This window comes from Anticarsia gemmatalis, chromosome 19 (genome assembly GCF_050436995.1).
Source record: "Anticarsia gemmatalis isolate Benzon Research Colony breed Stoneville strain chromosome 19, ilAntGemm2 primary, whole genome shotgun sequence".
NCBI lineage: Eukaryota > Metazoa > Arthropoda > Insecta > Lepidoptera > Erebidae > Anticarsia > Anticarsia gemmatalis.
This window is the reverse complement of record NC_134763.1, coordinates 1,112,892-1,133,061: the sequence shown is the minus strand read 5'-3', so window position 1 is coordinate 1,133,061 and position 20,170 is coordinate 1,112,892. Positions and strand designations below refer to the sequence as shown.

General features: G+C 35.8%; 3 protein-coding genes across 8 annotated transcripts; 2 read left to right on the top strand and 1 right to left on the bottom strand.

The window, feature by feature from the left end:
- The first annotated feature begins 252 nt into the window (after positions 1 to 252).
- Positions 253 to 16,357, top strand: Rrp5 (Ribosomal RNA Processing 5). The gene is made up of 21 exons (XM_076127125.1): positions 253 to 410; positions 478 to 621; positions 967 to 1,122; positions 1,733 to 1,880; positions 2,221 to 2,340; positions 2,883 to 3,040; positions 3,303 to 3,410; positions 3,782 to 3,919; positions 5,133 to 5,265; positions 5,873 to 6,061; positions 6,558 to 6,649; positions 7,174 to 7,329; positions 8,901 to 9,020; positions 9,451 to 9,531; positions 9,823 to 10,845; positions 11,208 to 11,420; positions 11,999 to 12,127; positions 15,048 to 15,263; positions 15,411 to 15,450; positions 15,761 to 15,926; positions 16,156 to 16,357. The coding sequence occupies exons 1-21, from the start codon at positions 336 to 338 to the stop codon at positions 16,313 to 16,315; spliced, it is 3,765 nt and encodes a 1,254-aa protein (XP_075983240.1). The 5' UTR covers positions 253 to 335; the 3' UTR covers positions 16,316 to 16,357.
- A 92-nt stretch (positions 16,358 to 16,449) lies between these two features.
- Positions 16,450 to 19,163, bottom strand: Naa80 (N-alpha-acetyltransferase 80). 2 transcript variants are annotated; one of them, XM_076127132.1, is made up of 2 exons: positions 19,049 to 19,163; positions 16,450 to 17,095 (listed from the first exon to the last, which is right to left on the bottom strand). In XM_076127132.1, the coding sequence occupies exons 1-2, from the start codon at positions 19,056 to 19,058 to the stop codon at positions 16,479 to 16,481; spliced, it is 627 nt and encodes a 208-aa protein (XP_075983247.1). In that variant the 5' UTR covers positions 19,059 to 19,163; the 3' UTR covers positions 16,450 to 16,478. The 2 variants fall into 2 exon arrangements, with proteins under 2 accessions (XP_075983247.1, XP_075983248.1); XM_076127133.1 differs by lacking the exon at positions 19,049 to 19,163 and adding an exon at positions 17,297 to 17,436.
- Positions 17,159 to 20,097, top strand: LOC142981310 (EEF1A lysine methyltransferase 1). 5 transcript variants are annotated; one of them, XM_076127129.1, is made up of 4 exons: positions 17,159 to 17,212; positions 17,962 to 18,136; positions 18,534 to 18,696; positions 19,075 to 20,097. In XM_076127129.1, the coding sequence occupies exons 2-4, from the start codon at positions 17,975 to 17,977 to the stop codon at positions 19,422 to 19,424; spliced, it is 675 nt and encodes a 224-aa protein (XP_075983244.1). In that variant the 5' UTR covers positions 17,159 to 17,212; positions 17,962 to 17,974; the 3' UTR covers positions 19,425 to 20,097. The 5 variants fall into 5 exon arrangements, with proteins under 5 accessions (XP_075983244.1, XP_075983241.1, XP_075983246.1 ...); XM_076127126.1 differs by having other exon boundaries at positions 17,169 to 17,278; XM_076127131.1 differs by having other exon boundaries at positions 17,194 to 17,217.
- The last annotated feature ends 73 nt before the right edge of the window (positions 20,098 to 20,170 follow it).

Genomic DNA, 20,170 nt, shown 5'->3' with positions numbered 1-20,170 from the left:
ACTGAAATAGCAACTCTTATATTTCGTTTGGTTATCGAAATATCGTGTTCTTCTGGCTTGATAAATATAACAGTTTTGCGTTAAACAAGGAGCATTTAAAATTTGGGTAGCCTTGATTATAAAACAGAATAGTTACTACCACAACTTATTCACCAAAAATCAGCATAACATTGAAAATAAACAATTTAGTTTACAGAGAGAAAGAGTTATTGTCACTGACATGTGTCAAACACGTCAAAAGTAGTAACGAAACGTAGATAACCTCAATTTCTCACGCGTAAACATATGTGATTTACGTTGTTTTGTGATTATTAGATTAAACTAAGAAAATAATTATGGCAGACACAGAAGAATACTTTCCTCGTGGAGGAAAAAAGCCGACAACAACACATTTCAAGCAGAGTGCTAACGTAAGTAGTAAAAAATGTGGTGTTTATTTTTGTTTCAAGAAATGGTTATTTACACATTATTTTATAGTTTTTAGGCGCTCCAGAAAAGCGTGACAAGAAGAAAAAGAAGATAAAGAAGAAGTCTGAAGGCGACGATGGGTATTTATCGGACGAGGGTACTAAGGAAATCAATGAATCATTTAAGAATTGCGCGTACGGTTTGAGCTATAAGGTTCGTTATTTTTGTCTATAAAGTTCAATTTTGTTTGTGTATTAGCGTTTAAAACTGTGTTACTTAGTACTTCACACACACTTAGTATATTCAATCAAGTCAGCTGTTCCACATTTTTGTAGAAAGAAAATGCAATTTTAAGGATCTAACACTTCAATTTTTTTCTGATATACGCTATACAATAATAACAATAAAAATAATAATAGTATAGAATAATTTCTCTACGTTTCTGATTATAAGCCAGAAGTATTTTACTTTTTAAAGTTTCATATAAACTGCACAACAAAAATAAAACAAAATATTGTGAAATATAGCTCTCATCTATAATACATACATGTGTTACAGACAATAAAAGAAGGAGTATTAATCCTGGGCCGAGTGAAGAATGTGTTGGACACAAAAGTGATCATCAGTCTACCGTGCAGGATGATTGGAAATGTCATGGCCTGTCATATCAGTGAACCTTATAACAAGCAGCTCGAAGATTACGTCAATGATAAGGTTTGTAAATGATGTTCTTCTTATCATATGGTTATTGATCAACGTAGTGTCAAAGTTGTTCAAGCTGCCCAAATTCCTTTGATGTGGCTTAACAACTGTTATCTTAATTGACAACAACTGGGGCCGACTTTTTACGTGCCCTCCGAAGCACGGAGACACCCTGTTAAAATACCTTTATGGTCACCCATCTATGGAATGGCCGCGCCAAAGTTTGCTTAACCCACAGATCGTTTACCGACCGGTGGGCACAACTGGCCACAGGCACCTCGGGTTTGTAAATAAAATAGGTTTTTAAATGAAACATTCTATTCTTCACTGTAAAGTATGTGCCTGTAAACTTTTTGTTTTCAAAAACAATGAAAATCAACAAAAACTGAGACTGAGTTAACAACACTCACATATTTACATGACATCTTTCTTTTCTATTTCATGTATATTATTTGTAATTTTTTATCGAAAAATATGTTGCCAGTGCAACTATTTTGATTCAAAATTATACCAATGTTGATTCAGAAATAAAAGCATAATAGACAGAAAGACCTGTTTAATTCTTATACTTATATTATAATGATAATAAAATATAGAAATAATATTATATTTATCTCCACAGGTAGACAGAGTGATAGAGCTAGGTGCAATGTTCCGTGCGGGCCAGTTTGTGGCCGTCAAGGTGTTAGAGGTGAAGGAGCTGAACATCATGCTCTCCATGATGCCCCAGCATGTGAATGGACAGAAGAAACAAGCTGAATTACATAAAGGCAGGTTTTATTATTACTAGTACTTAAGAATAAGGTAGTTTGTAAGGAATGTGCCAAGTGGTGTTCTCTGGTCTCTGCCTACCCTATGAGAAGGAGGCGTTTTCAATATCAACCTAGAGTTTGGTAATGTTTGGTATATGGCAATAGACTCGCCCCCTATTACATGGGACTAACATTGTTGATGGCGCCACATTTCCTACAACTTTGTTTACACCGTCATAAATGGTGTTCAAGATTTATATACAGTTGCGAAATAAAGCATTCTCTAAATACTTTGCATCTAAATAAACACAAAATATTATAAAAGGCAACATAATTAAAATCTTTCAATAACTTTCAGGAACGTTACTACAAGCGGCGGTATCATCGATAGAAGACCACGGGTATGTGATGGACATCGGAGTGCCAGACGTCAGAGCTTTCCTCCCTAAGAAGAACGCCAACCCTGAGGTGGAATTAGGTTAGTAGCCTTTAAACCTTAGAATACCTTCTGGTCAGAAATCATCTTTGCTGGTCTATTGACCGCAACGTCGTAACTTTAAAATTTCTGAGTAATTCTCAACAGAAAACCTTCCTCTTTTTTAACACATTCATAAAAGTCTCTGCATCACCCCAAGGTAGACTGGCAGAAAATGCCCCTGGCATTAAGTCCGCCTTTATAAAGCCCTATATATAAAGTTTGAAATAAATAAATAAATAAAACTCAGAACATTCGAACCCGAGCCCTCTAGCCCTTTGACCGCCATGGTCGACTATACTTGACAAATCAAAACATGCTCTCGACACTTTCGTCGGCAAATGTCAACAAAAATTTTGCGTTATGAGCACTTTCTGACAAAGGTCATAGGGCTAACGAGGCAGTTTCATACACTACCGACCTTAGCCGTTAGCAGTCTCTGTGATAAAGGTGCCTGAAGCCAAAATGATTTATTCGGCGTTGAAAAAGAAGTATTCTTTATTATTTTAAACATTTTATTAATAGTATTGTTCTTCTTTTATTAGCGGTTGGTGCACTAAGTTGGTGCGCTATAAAGTCGGTGTCAGACGGCGGCGTGGTGACGTTGTCCAACGAGCTGGCGACGTTGCAGAACTGCTACCAGCGCCAGAAGACCACCTCGCCCATACCGCCCGGCTCCAGCCTCGAGTTCTCCGTTGAAACGGTATGCAAACAATACTATAATTGACTAACTGACCCGCGTACCTTCCCTTGCGTCACATGACAGAGAATGGGTTATAATTTTCCCCGTTTTTGTAACATTTTTTACTGGTAGGAGCAGAGCTCCTATTGGTCTTAGCGTAATGATATATACCCTATAGCCTTCTTCGATAAATGTGCGATCAGTTTGAAAGATGACACACTGTTACTATAAGGTCAGATTCATTGAAACTTACCACTTTCTTAACATTTATTTGAACTTGCAGCCTCTAGCCAACGGTATAGAGGGCGTGGTGTTCGGCGACACTGCCGCCTACATTCAGCGGCAACACGCCGACACTGTCAAGGGAAAGAAACCCGCGCTCGGACAGAAGGTAAGCAATTACATTGTGTTATAAATATTACAATATTGCTAGATCTTTTTTATTAGATTTTTTTTTTTCAAATTTAAAAAGAAAATTTGCAGAATCCTTTTGCAAACAAAAAACGTAAAAAAATACATGAATAATAATATATTTTGAGCTAGTGGCCGGCTTTTGCTTCGCCCAGTTTAAACAGTTATTTTACAAAAAAAACCTGTACAACATTTACACATAAACATTCCTCTTGAATCTATTAAAATAACCGCATCAAAATCCGTTTCGTAGTTTTAAAGAGCATACAAACATACAGACATAGGAACAGACGCGGGAAGCGACTTTGCTTTATACCATGTAGCGATCATCTGTCATCTGTCTGTCCACAGATCCGCGCTAGACTTCTATACGTGATGCCGACGCGGAACACGCCGTTCCTGACGATGAAGAGCATCTTCGAGACCACATACCCCGACCTGAATGAGGAGCAGAAACTAAGAGACGGAGACATCGTTGAAAATGCCAAGGTATGATACTAATTTATTTATTTATTTTATTTGTTGCGTGCATATGGTAAATTTTCTGTGGGTTAATCAAACAATGGCCTGGTCATTCCAAATATTGGTGGCCGTTAGGTGGTGAGGGGAACGACTCCGTGTTTCGGAGGACACGTTATCATGAAGTAATGACAAAGGCCTTCGAGAACTTTGTCACTAGGTTGATCACTAACCATGTTTATGATGAATTATGACCAATTATAATTATTATTGAATGATCTACTTAGCATAACTTGTGACTCCTGATTTTATAATTAATGTTTAGGTCTATTATAATCCTTTTTCTTCCCTATCTACTTACCCCGAATATTAATTTAAGAAAGCAGAAATTAAACACGAAATTAAAAAATACAAATATATTTTATTAAAAAAAAAAATTCATGTCTTTTTTTCAAATAAAACGCATATTAGTTTAAATGCAAAATAGATTCATGCAATAATTAATATTAAACGACAAATTATGACTCTTATAAATGCTGTCTTAAGAAACAATAGTTTTTATCCCACTGGGCAAGGGTCTTTTCTCATTATGAGAGTATTTAATAATAATTACGACTGTGATGAGATTTCACCTCAACATATTTAACAACTTGTGTTTTCTTCACAACAACTTTCTTAGGCGCGGCTCTCTTCCTGGCTTCTATTTGAGCCTGCTTCTTAGCCTTAGCCTCTAAGGCTAGCAGTTTTTTCTTCTCCAATATTTGCTTCTTAGCCTGAGCCTTCATTTGAGCCTCGACTTTCTTTATTTGAGCTAGATTCTTTTTAGTTTCCTTTTGCTTTTTGTCGATAGATTTTTTGAGTTGGTTTATTTGTTTGATGGTGCCCGCTGCTGGCTTGCGTTTCTTCGCTGGTGATGGACCTTTAAAGAAAAAGTAGTAATTAAATATCAAATTCCATATAAAAATGTGATATCATAAATGAAAGTGAATCACCGAAATGTATAATTCTTTTTTAACATGTTTGTAACTGTCGGAAAAATGTTTGTATGGGATCGATGGGATCAAGATTCCAACGGGAACGGAATTAACGGGATAAATTTGTTCTGTATCCGGACGAAGTCAGGCCACGTATATATTATCAAAAAAACACGTCAATTCTTGTAACGCCACTGCACAGTGTAATATATGGAAGGAAGTCTAATTAATATCTGACTTAAACTAATTATGAAAGTATTTTGTGTTAGGTGTTGAAGATAACAGGCAGGTCGATCCACTTCCGGCTGGGCGGTGAGTGTTACGGCACCATGAGCCTCAAGCGTATCCAGGTGGACGAGGAGCTCACTGATGAGGAGGTGGTCGCCAAGTCTTATCCCATTGGTGAGTTCACTTCGACTATTCAGTACCAAGAGTGGTTTATTATAATATTATTTTTCCTATGTAAATTAATAAAAGGGCGAAATGCTTATGTTGTTTCGTTGCTATTCATGATGGGATTTTGGATGAATAATGAATAATGATGAAGGATCTTCAAATGAAGATAAACAGATAAGTCACAATCTAGATTAACCTTATTATTTGATACTAAGGATCAGAAATAGAAACCATAATCAAACGAAGCCGAATTTTATTTTTAGAAAGCATTATATTTCCAAAGTTAGGCACAGGAGAATATTTTAAATATATTAGTAAACTAGCTTTTGCCTGCGACTTTGTCCGCGTGGTTAGTGACTTAGGATAGAATTTCCTTTCTTAGCGGATGCCTACGTCATAACATCTACCTGCATGCCAAATTTCAGCCCGATCCGTCTAGTGGTTTGGGCTGTGCGTTGATAGATCACTATGTCAGTCAATCAGTCACTCAGTCAGTCACCTTTGAGTTTCATATTATAGATAACTTCACACTTAAAATCACGCATTAATCCCATAAGAGTAGGAAGAATTTATCGTAAAATAACATAACAAATTACGTTTGATGTTTGAACAGGTAGTGTGCACAAAGTGCGTGTGCTGTGCTACAATCTGTCGGACTACGTGTACTCGGTGACGGACCAGCCCGACGTGGTGGGCGAGCGCTACTTCTCGCTCGCTCAGCTGACGCCGGGCGAGGTCGTACACGCGACTGTGAAGACTGTCGCCGATGGACATGTTATACTCAATGTCGGAAGAGTCACCGGTGAGTTGTGTTTATTTAGTAGTATGTGATGTTTCTGATGTGTGTGTATAATCAAAAATCTAAATTAAAATCAAATCATTTATTAATTTAGGTCAAATATTGACGAAGGTTCGATGTTAGGTCGAGGCCAAAAAAATATGTCTCTCTCCCTCTCACCATCTCTTTCTCTCTCTCTCGCGCGCGCTCTCTCTCACACGCTTTCTCTCTCTCTCTTTCTCGCTCTCTCTCTCTCTCTCTCTCTCTCTCTCTCTCTCTCTCTCTCTCTCTCTCTCTCTCTTTCTTTCTCTCTCCTTCACCCCCTTCCTCTTTTTTCTTGTTAATAGTTTGCTATTCTGATTTCGGTCGAAAAATGTGTTTTTAAGTATGTATATTCGTTTGTAGTTAAAACTGTAGGTGTGTAAATTAAAATTAAAATTGCTTGGTAGTTATATTGTATGGTGTAAGTCTATTACCTTAACTATTAATTGTTTTATTTAATTAATGTTGTATTTTTAAGGTTACGTGTCACAAGCGCATTTGTACGATACCGGTATTTACATCGATCCCAAGAAGTCATCAACATCTAAACTAAGCAAGAAAAAGTATAAGGTATGTTCTAAATATTTAACGCTGTAAACAAATCTATACTAACTGTGACGTCAGTATTTTTCAGCACTTTCCCCATGAAAATGTTTTACGAATTCTGTTTTCTTTTCAAGTGTTTCTTATAAGATATTTTAAATGATATGATTTAAAATCACATTTATTTTGCCTTTTAACTATAGGAATAATGCAAATATTTAATCAATAATAAGTTACGTGGTGTGGTCTGGGCTGCTGTTTTTGGAGGAGATAAGCAATCAATATATGTATCCTTTGCTGTAGACTCTAATATAAAAAAATCCTCCGACACAAGAACTTAATTTCCCTTTTAAAAGTAAAAAATAATAAAAGAAACTTAATCTTAAAGTACCTAAGAATGCATGATTAATTATAAAAAGATACGTCGCTTTGCTTGCTTAATTAGATTATTTGTATTGAAATTGTTAGTTTAGGTACCCTCTTTTTGCGTCGGGGGTTAAAAAAGGGTTTAAAATGTATATAATTATCTCCTATTGTAACTCTTTATCCAGGTGGGTCAGTCGGTGACAGCCCGTGTGTTATCCCTAGACGTGGACAAACAGACGCTGTTCCTGACGCTGAAGCCCTCGCTCCTGGCGCCGGAGCTCGACGTGCTCGACACCTACGAGCGAGCGCTCGTCGGGAAAGCGTACACCGGCGTTATTAAGGTATAGATTAGAAGAATATTGTGTTTATTATAAACTATAATAATAATAGAATTGTATTTATTATAATACTAGCCGACCCGCGCAACTTCGCTTGCGTTACATAAGCGTTAAAATTTTTCCCCGTTTTAGTAACATTTTTCACTGGTACTCTGCTCCTATTGGTAGTAGCGTGATGATATATAGCCTATAACCTTCCTCGATAAATGGACTATCTAACACTGAAAGAATTTTTCAAATCGGACCAGTAGTTCCTGAGATTAGCGCGTTCAAACAAACAAACAAACAAACAAACAAACTCTTTAGCTTTATAATATTAGTTATATTAGTATAGATATAATGAGGCGCCCATAGCCAGTTGCGCTCACAGATCGGTAAACGATCTGTGGGTCAAGCAACCATTGGCGCGGTCATTCCATAGATGGGTGACCGCATAGTGGTATTTAAACTGGGCGTCTCCGTGCTTCGGAGGGCACGTTAAAAGTCGGTCCCGGCTGTTGTCTACTAAGATAACAGTCGTTAAGCCACGTCAAAGGCCTCTCGGGCGACTTGAACAACTTTGACACTAGGTTGACAAACAAACAAACAATAAACTATAATCACGATTTAATGGTGTGGTTACACCGCTACTGAGGGAGGTCGTGATTTCGATACACACAACAATTATTTGTTTTACACATACAGTTAATTAAGCACTTAAAGTCCGTTGTTCGTATGTTTATAAAAGTCCCTGCGACAACACATTTTAGGAGCTAGGCAATCTTTAAAAAAATATAGTAAAAACCCTTAATTAACTAATGCGTACCAAGTCCTCAAAATATAAATAAAAATGATAAACATAGCGAGTACTATGAAAAGTTCTTTTAAGAAGTCAATTCTTATATCTTAGTCAATGAAGAAATGAATATTAGCTTAATTTAAGAGTCTCTAACTCTCACCGCATATTCCTTTGGGTAGTGTGATGGTCTCAAGTCATAAATCATCTCGATTCGGGAGACTATTAGATCTATACTAAATTACTAATATTATAAAGCTAAAGAGTTTGTTTGTTTGTTTGAACGCGCTAATCTCAGGAACTACTGGTCTGATTTGAAAAATTCTTTCAGTGTTAGATAGCCCATTTATTCTTCTTCTTAAGGCGCCCATAGCCAGTTGCGCTCACCGGTCGGTGAACGATCTGTGAGTTAAGCAACCCTTGGCGCGGTCACTCTATAGATGGGTGACCGCATAGTGGTATTTGAACTGGGCGTCTCCGTGCTTCGGAGGGCACGTAAAAAGTCGGTCCCGGCTGTTGTCTACTAAGATAATAGTCGTTAAGCCATGTCAAAGGCCTTCGGGCGGCTTGAACAACTTTGACACTAGGTTGACCACTAACCATACGATAAGAAGAAGCCCATTTATTGAGGAAGGCTTATGAAGGTTATAGGCTATATAATATCACGCTACGGTCATTAGGAGCGGAGTAGCAACGAAAAATGTTACAAAAACGGGGAAAATTTTGACCCATTCTCTTAGGTGACGCAAGCGAAGTTGCGCGGGTCAGCTAATTAGTAATAATGTTGTATTGTGTACAGACGGTGCGTGAGTTCGTGGTGGTGTCGTTCTTCAACAACGTGACGGCGTACGTGTCGCGCCAGTACGTCAGCAAGGAGCCGCTCGACCACCTCGCCGACAACTTCCATGTCGGACAAATTGTAAGTACATATATACTCATCTTCTCCTCTCGCTAATCGCTAAATGTGTTGCTAAGCGCGAATCTCGGGAGCAGTTGAACCGATATCACTATTTCTTTTTTTTATGATATTCCTTGAAGTACGAGGAGAGAAAAAAGATTAAGAATAAAGACTCGACTGTAAGGCGGTACGTAGTTCAGTCAGCTAGTTTATAATATAATCAAAACGAATTCATTCTCTCTTTTATATCAAACTACATAACAATGAAGGCAAACAGACCTATATTGGAAAAAAATCTATAGATAATATTATAATGCAACGGGTCAAAACGCGATTAAAAATTAAAGGTTAGGTTACCTTATTTGTTTACCCGACGTTTAGATCGAATTACATCAACCGTGGTCACGGGCAATGTATTATGGTGATCTTATACAAATTCTAATCTTTTCAGGTAAACTGCACGATATTGAGAGTGGACCCGGCGTCCAAGAAGATGTCTGGCAGTCTCACTACCACACCGTTCTGGCCACAAGTAAGTTCCTACTAATAATAAATTAATAAAATATCAGTTCATATATTATATACCGTTTACAAAATATCTACATTTTATTTTATTAGATCGGGGAAAGTCTTTTCGCATTATAGTATGTATGAACTTGTAATAAAATCTTTTCTCTATCCAAAATGCTCGATATTTGAGTCCCTCACGAGCTCACTGAGAGAAACCTAATGAACCGTGTACTCATTTGTGATTCTTGAAGCCAAAGAGATTTTTTCACCAACTTTATTGATACACAATATATATCTTAATTTCATTTTATAGAAAAAACGCGAACCTGCAGAAAAACGTAAACAAAAACCCACAGACGAGGTACCTTCTAAAAAGGTGAAAAAAGACGAACAATTAAACACAAAAGATAAAGAAATAAAACAAGTACAAGACTCTGACGAAGAAGAAACAGTAAAGAGTAAAAAGAAGAAAACAAAGAAAGAAGAAACACAAACAGACTTAGAACAAGAAGAAAGAACCAAAAAGAAAAAGAAAGGTACAAAAACAGAATCTGAAAATGAAAATGTCAAAAAGAAGAATAGTGAATCAGAAGACACAGAAGAATTAAATACGAATAAGATTGAGAAAAAATCTAAAAAGCGTAAATTAGAACAAGAGCCAGAAGAAGAAGATACACAGAAGAATGTTAAAGAAGACACAGAAGAAAGTGATGCCATAGAAACAGACATATATGACAGTGACCAAGTCCTAAGTCCACAGGAACTAGGGCTTATAGACTTATCAGATTGTACCACAGCAAAAGATTACAAAAAACGTATAGCTTCTCTATTAAAAACCATAAAGAATAGAACGAGAAGAATAGACAAAATAGATAAAAAACTAACTAGGTTAGAAGAAAATGGTTTAAATGCTGAAAATAAGAAGTTTCATACAGCTATGAATGGTGAGAAATTAGTTTTGAAAGACAGAATTGAAAAATTGTTAGAAGCAATGTGTTCGGCACAAGAGAAGTTAAAAGAGTTTGGTGAAGACGATAAAGAAGATTATAAAAAGAAGAGTAAAGAAGAGAAGGAGAAGCAGAAAGAATTGATTAAAGAGCAAAGGAAATTGGAGAAAGAGAAATTGAAAGAACAGAAGAAAGAGGCTAAGGCTAAGAAGAAAGAAGAATTAGGGAACACAGAAGTAGAAAAGAAGAGTGTTAGTAAGAAAGTAGATATCAAAGTGGTTGAAAGTTTGGAGCCGGCTTTGGACGCTGATGTGAAAGACTTCTGGTCCTTGGATGATAGCGCGCAGAAGAATGTGGTCGAAGAAGATTCTTCTAGCAGTGAAGATGAGGTATGTTATTAAATTATACTAATATAACAAAACTATTCTTTGATTTTGTTTTTATATTTTATAAGCATATAAATATGCGGGTATGAAATTAAAATAATTCATGAACCATAGATTTGACATGGTTTTTTTGTATCAACCACAAAATATATATCAGAATATTTTTATTATATTAAGGATAATTTTATTAGTGGAAAAGTGCAACCGAACAATTTTTTATTATATTTTTGTGGATAACTGTAAATTCTGTAGTCATAATATATTTTTATATATAACTTATATAACCCGAATCTATGCTCTATGCGTAGTATTAAATCAACAATAAAAAAATCAAGAAATTAAATAAGTAATTTAATTTTTCTTAGGAACAAGACCAACCCAAGAAGAAGCGCAAGAAGCTGTCAGTAGCGGAGAAGCTGTCCAAGCTGCGGGAGGAGGAGGAGCGCGTGAGGGAGATGGAGCGACGTGCGATAGAGAGCGAGAGTGCGCCGCGCTCCAGCGACCAGTTCGAGAGGGCTCTGCTCGCCAACCCTAACTGCAGCCAGCTGTGGATCGCTTATATGGCCTTCCATTTACAGGTATATTATATCTTCTTGTTTAAAAGACAACTCCCACGCACTAAGAATTGCTGTTGTATCGCGGGGACTTTTACAAACGGTACACAAAGCACAATCAGATTCGATAAAATTCATTTGTACGCACAAATAATTGTCCCGCGTGGGAATCGAATCCATGATCTCCCGACGCAATGGTAGCGGCGAGGGCGCAGAGGTCTCGACTCTCGGCTCAGGTCAAAAAGTTGTGCCTGAGTTTTCTGTTAAAAATTTCTCAGTGCCCCAAGATGAGCTGAGAGCGAGGGTTAAGAGAGTGTAATATGCAGACACTTAGACACTATAAACAAAGACGGGCGTAACCGTATAGTCTAGCAGGTCATTGTATCCTTTCCTAGGGTATAATCTACCTATATCATTGTCGATTTTTTCATGTCAGCTTAGTCTTTTTTATTTAGACAACTTAACATCAAAGTTCAACTGATTGATCAATTATACTAGTATTGGGCTGTGTGTTGATAGATCACTATGTCAGTCAGCCATTTTTAAATGATATATGTATCATGTAACTAGAGTATTAGTGTTAATACGTACCACTCCTACAGGCGACGGAGGTGGAGAAGGCTCGCTCGGTGGCCAGGAAGGCGTTGAACACCATATCGTTCCGCGAGGAGTGCGACAAGCTCAACGTCTGCCTCGCCATCATCAACTTCGAACACCGCTTCGGGACAAAAGTACTGTAAAATACATTCATTTTATGAAAAAAAGCAGGGATAGCAGGTTTAAGTTGGCACCTCCCACCACCGTGGTGGCAGGTTCGAACCTGAGGCAACACACCAGTGACTTTTCGAAGTTATGTGTGTATTAGAAATAATTGTCACTTGCTCTAACGGTGAACGAAAACATCGTGAGGAAACCTTGCATGCCTAAAAATTGTTTTATACATTTAACTAGCTGACCCGCGCAACTTCGCTTGCGTCACCTAAGAGAATGGGTCAAAATTTTCCTCGTTTTTGTAACATTTTTCGTTGCTACTCCGCTCCTAATGACCGTAGTTGACCGTGATGTTATATAGCCTATAGCCTTCCTCGATAAATAGGCTGTCTAACACTGAAAGAATTTTTCAAATCGGACCAGTAGTTCCTGAGATTAGCGCGTCCAAACAAACAAACAAACAAACAAACAAACAAACTCTTCAGCTTTATTATATTAGTATAGATGAGGGCATGCTAAGTCTCCAACACGCACTAGGCCAGCGTAGTGAACTTAAGGCCTAAAATTAAAAATGTTTTAGAGGCCGCCCGCAACTTCGTCCGCGTTATACCCGATCAATCGGGATCTCCGGGATGAAATGTAGCCTATGTGTTATTCTAGGTCTTTACCACATACCAAATATCATCGTAATCGGTTCAGTAGTTTTTGCGTGAAAGAGTAACAAACATCCATACCATACTTACAAACTTTCGCATTTATGATATTAGTAGGATGTAGGGTATTATATTGCGGCACCTAATAATTGGCACTTTAAACTTACAATTCTAAAACGAAAATCTGTTTTAAACTCTAGCTTCTATTTGCGACATCGACCGCGTTAAAAGGGTGTATGAAAAACACCCATATTTCATAACTTACAATTTTAGCCCCATGTTAATATTGTGTTAAATTGCGATTTACCGTTCATGTTAACAAACTCTAGACTGCTATAAATTTGCAGGCAACAGGTTAACATACATAGGCGTTGTTCAAAAATCAACCTTTTAAAACATATTTTTTGCACAAATTATACGTAAGCGGAATCGCGCACTTTAGTTAGTTTGACACAATATTATTTGCAAACACAAATAAACGGGAGAGAATGCTATAATGATAAGCAAATTGCAACAATACGAGGAAATAGCGTATTAATAATTTTATCACGTTTCGGGTTATGGCGTCACGAGTTCATTTCAATTTAATTAAATATTCTCGTCTCGTATATTATAGGCACCGAAATGTAATTTAGACATGTTTAGCCGTCTGCTTAGAAGGCGCCATTCATATTACGTATTTAGGTGAGACGAGGAAATGAAATAATCGAGACTATCTTATTTTCTATTTACAATCCATATTGTAATGTTACAAACACCTAAGCTTGATTTAAATGGATTTTTACACAGATAGTTTATTACTTAGATTCACATAGGATACTTTTTACTTCTGGGTATCTCGCGGATGAAGTCGCATGCATCAGCTAAATAATTGCAAAATTATAAGCTCCTTCTTTAATTTTATAACATTAAACTTGGTTCTTGAAAACAGAACCCAGTTTCGGTTCCTGGATATAAAATGTGTTACGTTTGTTTATAAATAACCATGTATCAGGTACTGCAATACGCTGTCTACATATACGATTCCATATTTTGGGAGTAAATACCTACACAAAACCGATAGTATTTATCTGTCCTGTGATGAACTACACAATGATTTATTAAAAATATATAATAATATTTAAACGTGAAAACCCAAATATAAATACTTAAAATTCACGAACCTTTTGTGAGTAAAAGTCCGTCATATTCTAAGACCTCTTTAGTAAATTAAAGTTATAAAAACTACACTGCGTTAAATTTCAATAAAAAGTTTCAACAGTTATCGCCTGAAAGAGTAACAAACGTCCATATATACTTACAATCTATCGTATTTTAAATAGCAGTTAAATTATCATGTGTTAAATGCATAAATTAAATCACATGTCGCGAATCAATCCAGCGCCATATTGTTTATTATTCGCTGAACAGAGTCATGTTTCATTCAAAGCTCTACACTTGAAGTCACTGAATACCTAACACTGTATAAAAGTACCTAGTTTAAAGTAAATACGCCCTAATTTAGTTAGTCTACATTTCGTATATTTACAAATTCGCGTAGTTGAATATCCTTTGATAAACATTATCAATTAATCCAGATTATTTTAGACTGTCTGTCTGCCACATTTCATCAAAATCTGTGCGTTTTTACGATAATAAGTAACAAACATTGTCACGAACTTTCATGATTCATGTTTCATAGCAATGTCGACCTCAAAATGTTAACTTAAACTTTACCTAAATGAAACCTAATCCATATCATTATTTTGGTAGAAAAGTTTAAAGTACATATACCTAATAACAATAAATACTTACATTAAACACAGTGAGAATCCAAATTTAACACAAATATGTAGCGAAACACAACACGTGAACTTTTGCAGACTGCGCGATTGTACAACTAAATGTTGTATTGGCAGAGACAAAACTATACATATTTTTATACGCTATGAGTAAGCCGATAAGGGATTACGGCCAAAGCTTTTGAATTTTGCTCGGGTATTAGCTGTGTACAAGATTATTCAGCAAAGAGATTAGATTAAATGATTAAAGATACGTTTAAAAACATTATAAAATTCAATTATTTTATATTTAGTTTTATCATTCATAATATTATCTATGCACCAAAAATCCCGCCGTTAGCAAAATTGTATAAACGACACGTTATAAATTTCTACTAAAATGGTAGTTTTTTTAATATGTTTTTTACTAACTTAAACTTTAGCCTGACATGATATAAGACATTCATTTATATATTTATCTATTAATGTATCTAAATATTATATTTTACTTTTTTTGTGTTACACAGGAATCGCAACAAAAGGCGTTAGAAGAAGCCCTACAAATAAATGAGCCGTTTAAAGTGCACTCCAAACTATTAGATATTTACGTAGAGACGAGTAAGCACCAAGAGTTGGTTGCGCTGGTGGACCTTATGATGAGGAAGTACAAACGGGACCCAAGTACCTACATCATGTGTGGCAGCGCGTGCTTCAAGCTTGGATTAGTGGATAAGGCTCGGCAGGTGCGTATTATTTTCTTCTACAGATCTTGATAGAGTTGGAGAGCATATATGTTATGAGGGAGACCTTTAAACATGAATGTAATAATTATGATGTCAGAGTATGATTTGACAGGAAATAATTAAATCTTATGTTTTTGTTTTGAACAGGTGATGCAAAAAGCAATTGCTGTACTCGAGAAGAAAGAACGTAAGTTGAAGTTTTATGTTTATGATTGTAAACAATATTAAGCGCAGTGATTTATCAGATGATAGGTCCTTATATTCTAAACTAACCTTTTCCCTACGGCTCCGGTCTATGTATTTCTACTACTTTCTCTAATAAGACAAGGAATCTAACATTTTGTTAACTCCCGAAATATCCATATTTCTCGAAATCGTTTTAACCGCTTAGCCGAAAGTAGACAGACGAATTTATTTTTACACATATAATATTAAATTAAATGTTTGTCCTTTTCAAACATACTTACATATAGCTAATATTACCTTTCCCCTCACAGATGTGACAGTGTTAGTCCAGTTCGCTCTCCTGGAACGTTCGCACGGCGCTCGCGAGCGTGCCGAGGCGCTCTTCGAACAAGTCCTAGCGGTGTATCCACAGAGAGTCGACGTCTGCTCCACTTACGTCGACATGCTGATCAAGGGTGGTGATGTCGATCATGTCAGGTAATACATCCCTTTCACGTCATATTAACTGATAAAAACGCAATTTACTGTTTTAATAACTAATTATCAGTTTTCACTTGTAGATAGTGTTATTCTCGAGAATTGTAGGCCATAGTTTGACGGAGTTAAATTAAAAAATTGTTTACGCCGCGCGAAGTCGGTGCGGGTCTTTCCCTAAATTTTCTTGATGGATACAAATTGGTTTATAAAGGATTCTTTATTTTCATAGGCAAGTGATGGAGCGCATGACGTCACAGAAGTTGCCAGCGCGGAAAATGAAAATCCTCTACAAGAAGTGGATAGAAGTTGAAGAGAAGATCGGAGACCAAGAACAATGTGACAAAATAAAACAACAAGCATTGGCGTATATTGAAAAAGCCAAGTTTTAACCAATTCATTTGAATAAATGATTAATAAAACATGTTGTTAAATTTTTGTTTTTCTGTAATTAATACTTCCTAGCAGTAAAAAATAATTGGTGGCCTGTAAGTAGTTATTAATGTCACGCAATAAAACCAATGTATGGTGGTTAGTTAAATTATATTTGTATTCTTACAAATACTTAAACATATAAGTTTTCGTTGATTTCATTGTAAGTTTTGCCATAAAACTCTTCGGTTTCGGCATCGGTGGGGGTGGCGGCGGCGGCGGGTGAGACCCAACTACTTGTGTATCACTAATTACTGGCACTGGATTTTGATTCTTATTATTTACTTGAACAGGTGAGTTCCTTCCAAAACTTGTACCATAGATAGATACTGGTTCACACATCTCGTAACCGAGTTGTGCGTAGAAGTTTTCTTGTCCTTTTGTTGATAAATGAAGCATTTTCAACTTAAGCACGTTTCTACAGTATTCTTCAACCTGTCTCATCAAGTAACTTCCTAATCGTCTGCCTCGCATTGATTTACTTATGACTACAACTTCCAAAAAACAACTCTCAGGTATACCAGGTATTGAAGTTAACTTACAATGACCTAGGAGATCTTTCTTATCATTAATTAGAATTAAACTGGTAGGTAGGTTGTCGCAAGAAGCTCTTAGCGACAGCATTCTGGCTGTTTCGCTGCGAGGCCACTCGTCGTTTATTAACTGGCAACATGGCTTCATATAATGTGGGTACTCGTGTAGTTTTAATACTTTTAGGTTTTCAAGCTCCATTATGATTTCTGTGAAACAAAAAGAATTCCCTGTCAAATTGACAAAAATAAAACATTTTTGGTAGATTTTCAATTTCTTACGCAGCAACCCTACACCTGTCAAAAATATTGTTAACACTTATTTTGGTAAGGTTAGAATTTTATGAATTTTAATGAATCTGCATTAAAAAAAGAATAACAAACGTTAATTAAGTAAGTGACGTTACTCACAATTCAAGATATGTCCATTTCTAAAGCTATCTCCACTCTGTCTCGTTGTATTTAATTTTTATCTCGCTATGTTTCGATACATATTGTTTGCGTCGAGCACTGCGGCAAACTAACCTATTTTTAGCTGTCACATTTTAAAAGCAGTCTCGAGTACGCAAGTGTGTTGTTGTATGATCTAACTCGTTACGGCACGGAAATTATTAGATCGGTGAGATAACGACAATTACGAAAGAGAAAGTCTCGATACTGCTCCAAAATGCAAATATACCGCGAACCACCTATTGTTATGAAATTATACGCTTCATATCTGATGCCAGATATAGTTTTATAGTAAAATTACAACGTTAGTTGTATGTCCATCAATAGAGGTTTTAAATAGAAGCATATATCAAATTACGATATTAGATAAGTAGGTATTTACTAAACAGTAAAATTTAATTCAATAAAATAAAAAAATAAAAATATTTTGCTGTTCATGGACCTTATGTAGAAAAAATATCTACTTCAAGTACATAGGGGTTTCCTAACTCTAACTTAGGATGTCCAAAACAGCAATTCTTGATAGAATTAATATTATTAAGATACAATTTGATAGTACTTAGTTGAAAACATTTTATATTAGATTAGTATATTAAATACATTATAATATTTCTTTTCATCATCAGGTTGTAGTTCACAATGGCTAGTGACAGTGATGATGATGTCCCCACCCTGTCAGCTGAGACTCTAGCAGCTCTCAAGGAGGTCTACATGGAGGACCAGGCTAGGCAGGCACTCCTTGCAAAGATGGTAGATGATAAAGAAGCATTGAATAAAGCTATACTTGAAGAAGAAGATTGGGTATGACTATACTTTTAACTGCCTAAATTCTGAGCTTGGTATTGCATTAGTCCAGCCAGATATCCATTGGTATCTGTGTTACATAACTATTGATTTATGTGGGTAATACCTTTTATTATCAAACATTACAATCTCCTAGAAAATGTAGGTGCCCTTTTAAAAATAAATTAAATATTTTGTTTTTCTGTCAGATATTTATACATAGATTGTATGTCTAGGAACAAAACAGTATACCTACCGATGCATTATATAATTATGTTATTTATATACGTAGTCTAATTTTTGACTAAGCTTAACAAATAAATATTTGATTTAAATAGTAATAAATTAAAATTAGAAATTTCAGTAAAATATTACAATTTGGACACTTCATGTATTTTTTTTATGTTGTTTTCAGCAACTAAGTCAGTTCTGGTACGACGATGCGACAATACAGTCCCTGGTGAAAGTAATTGATAAAACTGTACAAGACGATGGCAAAGTTGCTCTTATCTCATGTCCCACACTATACTCACCACTTAAAGATCAGTTGAGGACACAGTCTGGAGATAGAGCTACAGGTATTATTCTATTTCAGAACTAAACCTTTTTACTAAAGGATTAAAAATGTAAAGAGAAATGTTTGTAAGGATGTATGTATGTTTGTTTGTTACTCTTTTAAGAAAAAACGGCTGGAAAGATTTTAATGAAATTTGACATACTAGCATGCTTATTGTGTACCTCAGTTGACAACTAGTGTGTGTGAAATTGATTGTCACTATTCAGTACCTTGCTGCTTTGACATAATGTGTTAATAATCACCATAATTTATGGGAGAAAACAAAGCACAGCATACTTCTCAACTGAGATACACAATAGCCCCCAGAATTGATTAAGAACCCTTAAAACAATTAAAAGTTATAAAACTCTTACCTAAAACCATTTTGTATAATTTTCAGTGAGACTACTAGAATACGACAATCGCTTCCTACAGCTGGCGGCAATGGACTTCATACATTACGATTACAACGAGCCTTTGAAACTCCCCCCCGAAATGAGCCACTCCTACGACTTAGTCATCGCCGACCCCCCCTTCCTCTCAGAGGAGTGCCTGACCAAGACCTCGGAGACCATCAAACATTTAGCCAAAGATAAAATCGTTGTATGCACGGGCGCCATTATGAAGGAACATGTAGAAAAGCTGCTCAATTTGAAAGTGTGTCAGTTTAAACCTGGACATAGAAATAATTTGGCTAATGAGTTCTGTTCTTATGCTAATTTTGATTTAGATGATGTTTTGAAGTCATAGTATAAAGTTTTATATAATATTTTATACCTAAACACATGCTGTCTTATTAATAAAGTTCTGATTAGTTATAGTGTTTTGTCACTTTCAATCAATTTTGAAACTGTTTATGAGTGATAACGACAAAACACTATAAGCTTACATGACGATTATTAGTATTTATCAAATAATATATTGTATTTTTTTCAAACTGATGCTGTTATTTAAGTATATTATTATTGTTAAACAGAAATATCACTGTTATTTCCTGCTGAATGTGGAAATGTATATATTATTTAATTGTAAGTTACAATATTTTTATTCCATAAGTATATTCCATTAATTTAGTTCGTGTTATGTACAGTACACGGCGGTCCAAACAAATATAAACATGTGGCGTGGAGTGCTGCCGTTACGTTGGTACCATACAACTTAAATTAGGACTCACAGTTTCGGAGATATGATACTTTAAAGTCCTCAAATTGAGCATTTTTATACTTGGCCAGGATGACTAAATTATTGATTTTTACATATTTTCATAAGTGTTGTAGTAAAAACTACAGACAGAGGAAACTCTTGCCCAGCAGTGGGACATTAAGGGGTAAAAGAATAAATAAATAAAATATGTATAGGGCACATCATTTTTCAGGGTATGAACTGAGAAAGTCGTTATAATAAAACAACATTTTGAAAAACATTTCATCGTTTTATTGTTGATCCTTAACAAAACTAATTAATTTGTTACATTACATTATGCTGGTTAACATTCC

What these genes read in the sequence shown, in the direction of transcription:
- LOC142981310 (XM_076127129.1), top strand. Translation starts at nt 17,975, where the DNA reads ATGGCTAGTGACAGTGATGATGATGTCCCCACCCTGTCAGCTGAGACT. An exon ending in TACTTGAAGAAGAAGATTGG is followed by an intron (nt 18,137 to 18,533) that starts GTATGACTATAC and finishes TGTTGTTTTCAG; the next exon opens with CAACTAAGTCAGTTCTGGTA. An exon ending in GTCTGGAGATAGAGCTACAG is followed by an intron (nt 18,697 to 19,074) that starts GTATTATTCTAT and finishes TATAATTTTCAG; the next exon opens with TGAGACTACTAGAATACGAC.
- Rrp5 (XM_076127125.1), top strand. Translation starts at nt 336, where the DNA reads ATGGCAGACACAGAAGAATACTTTCCTCGTGGAGGAAAAAAGCCGACA. An exon ending in ACAAGCTGAATTACATAAAG is followed by an intron (nt 1,881 to 2,220) that starts GCAGGTTTTATT and finishes AATAACTTTCAG; the next exon opens with GAACGTTACTACAAGCGGCG. An exon ending in AACACCGCTTCGGGACAAAA is followed by an intron (nt 12,128 to 15,047) that starts GTACTGTAAAAT and finishes TGTGTTACACAG; the next exon opens with GAATCGCAACAAAAGGCGTT.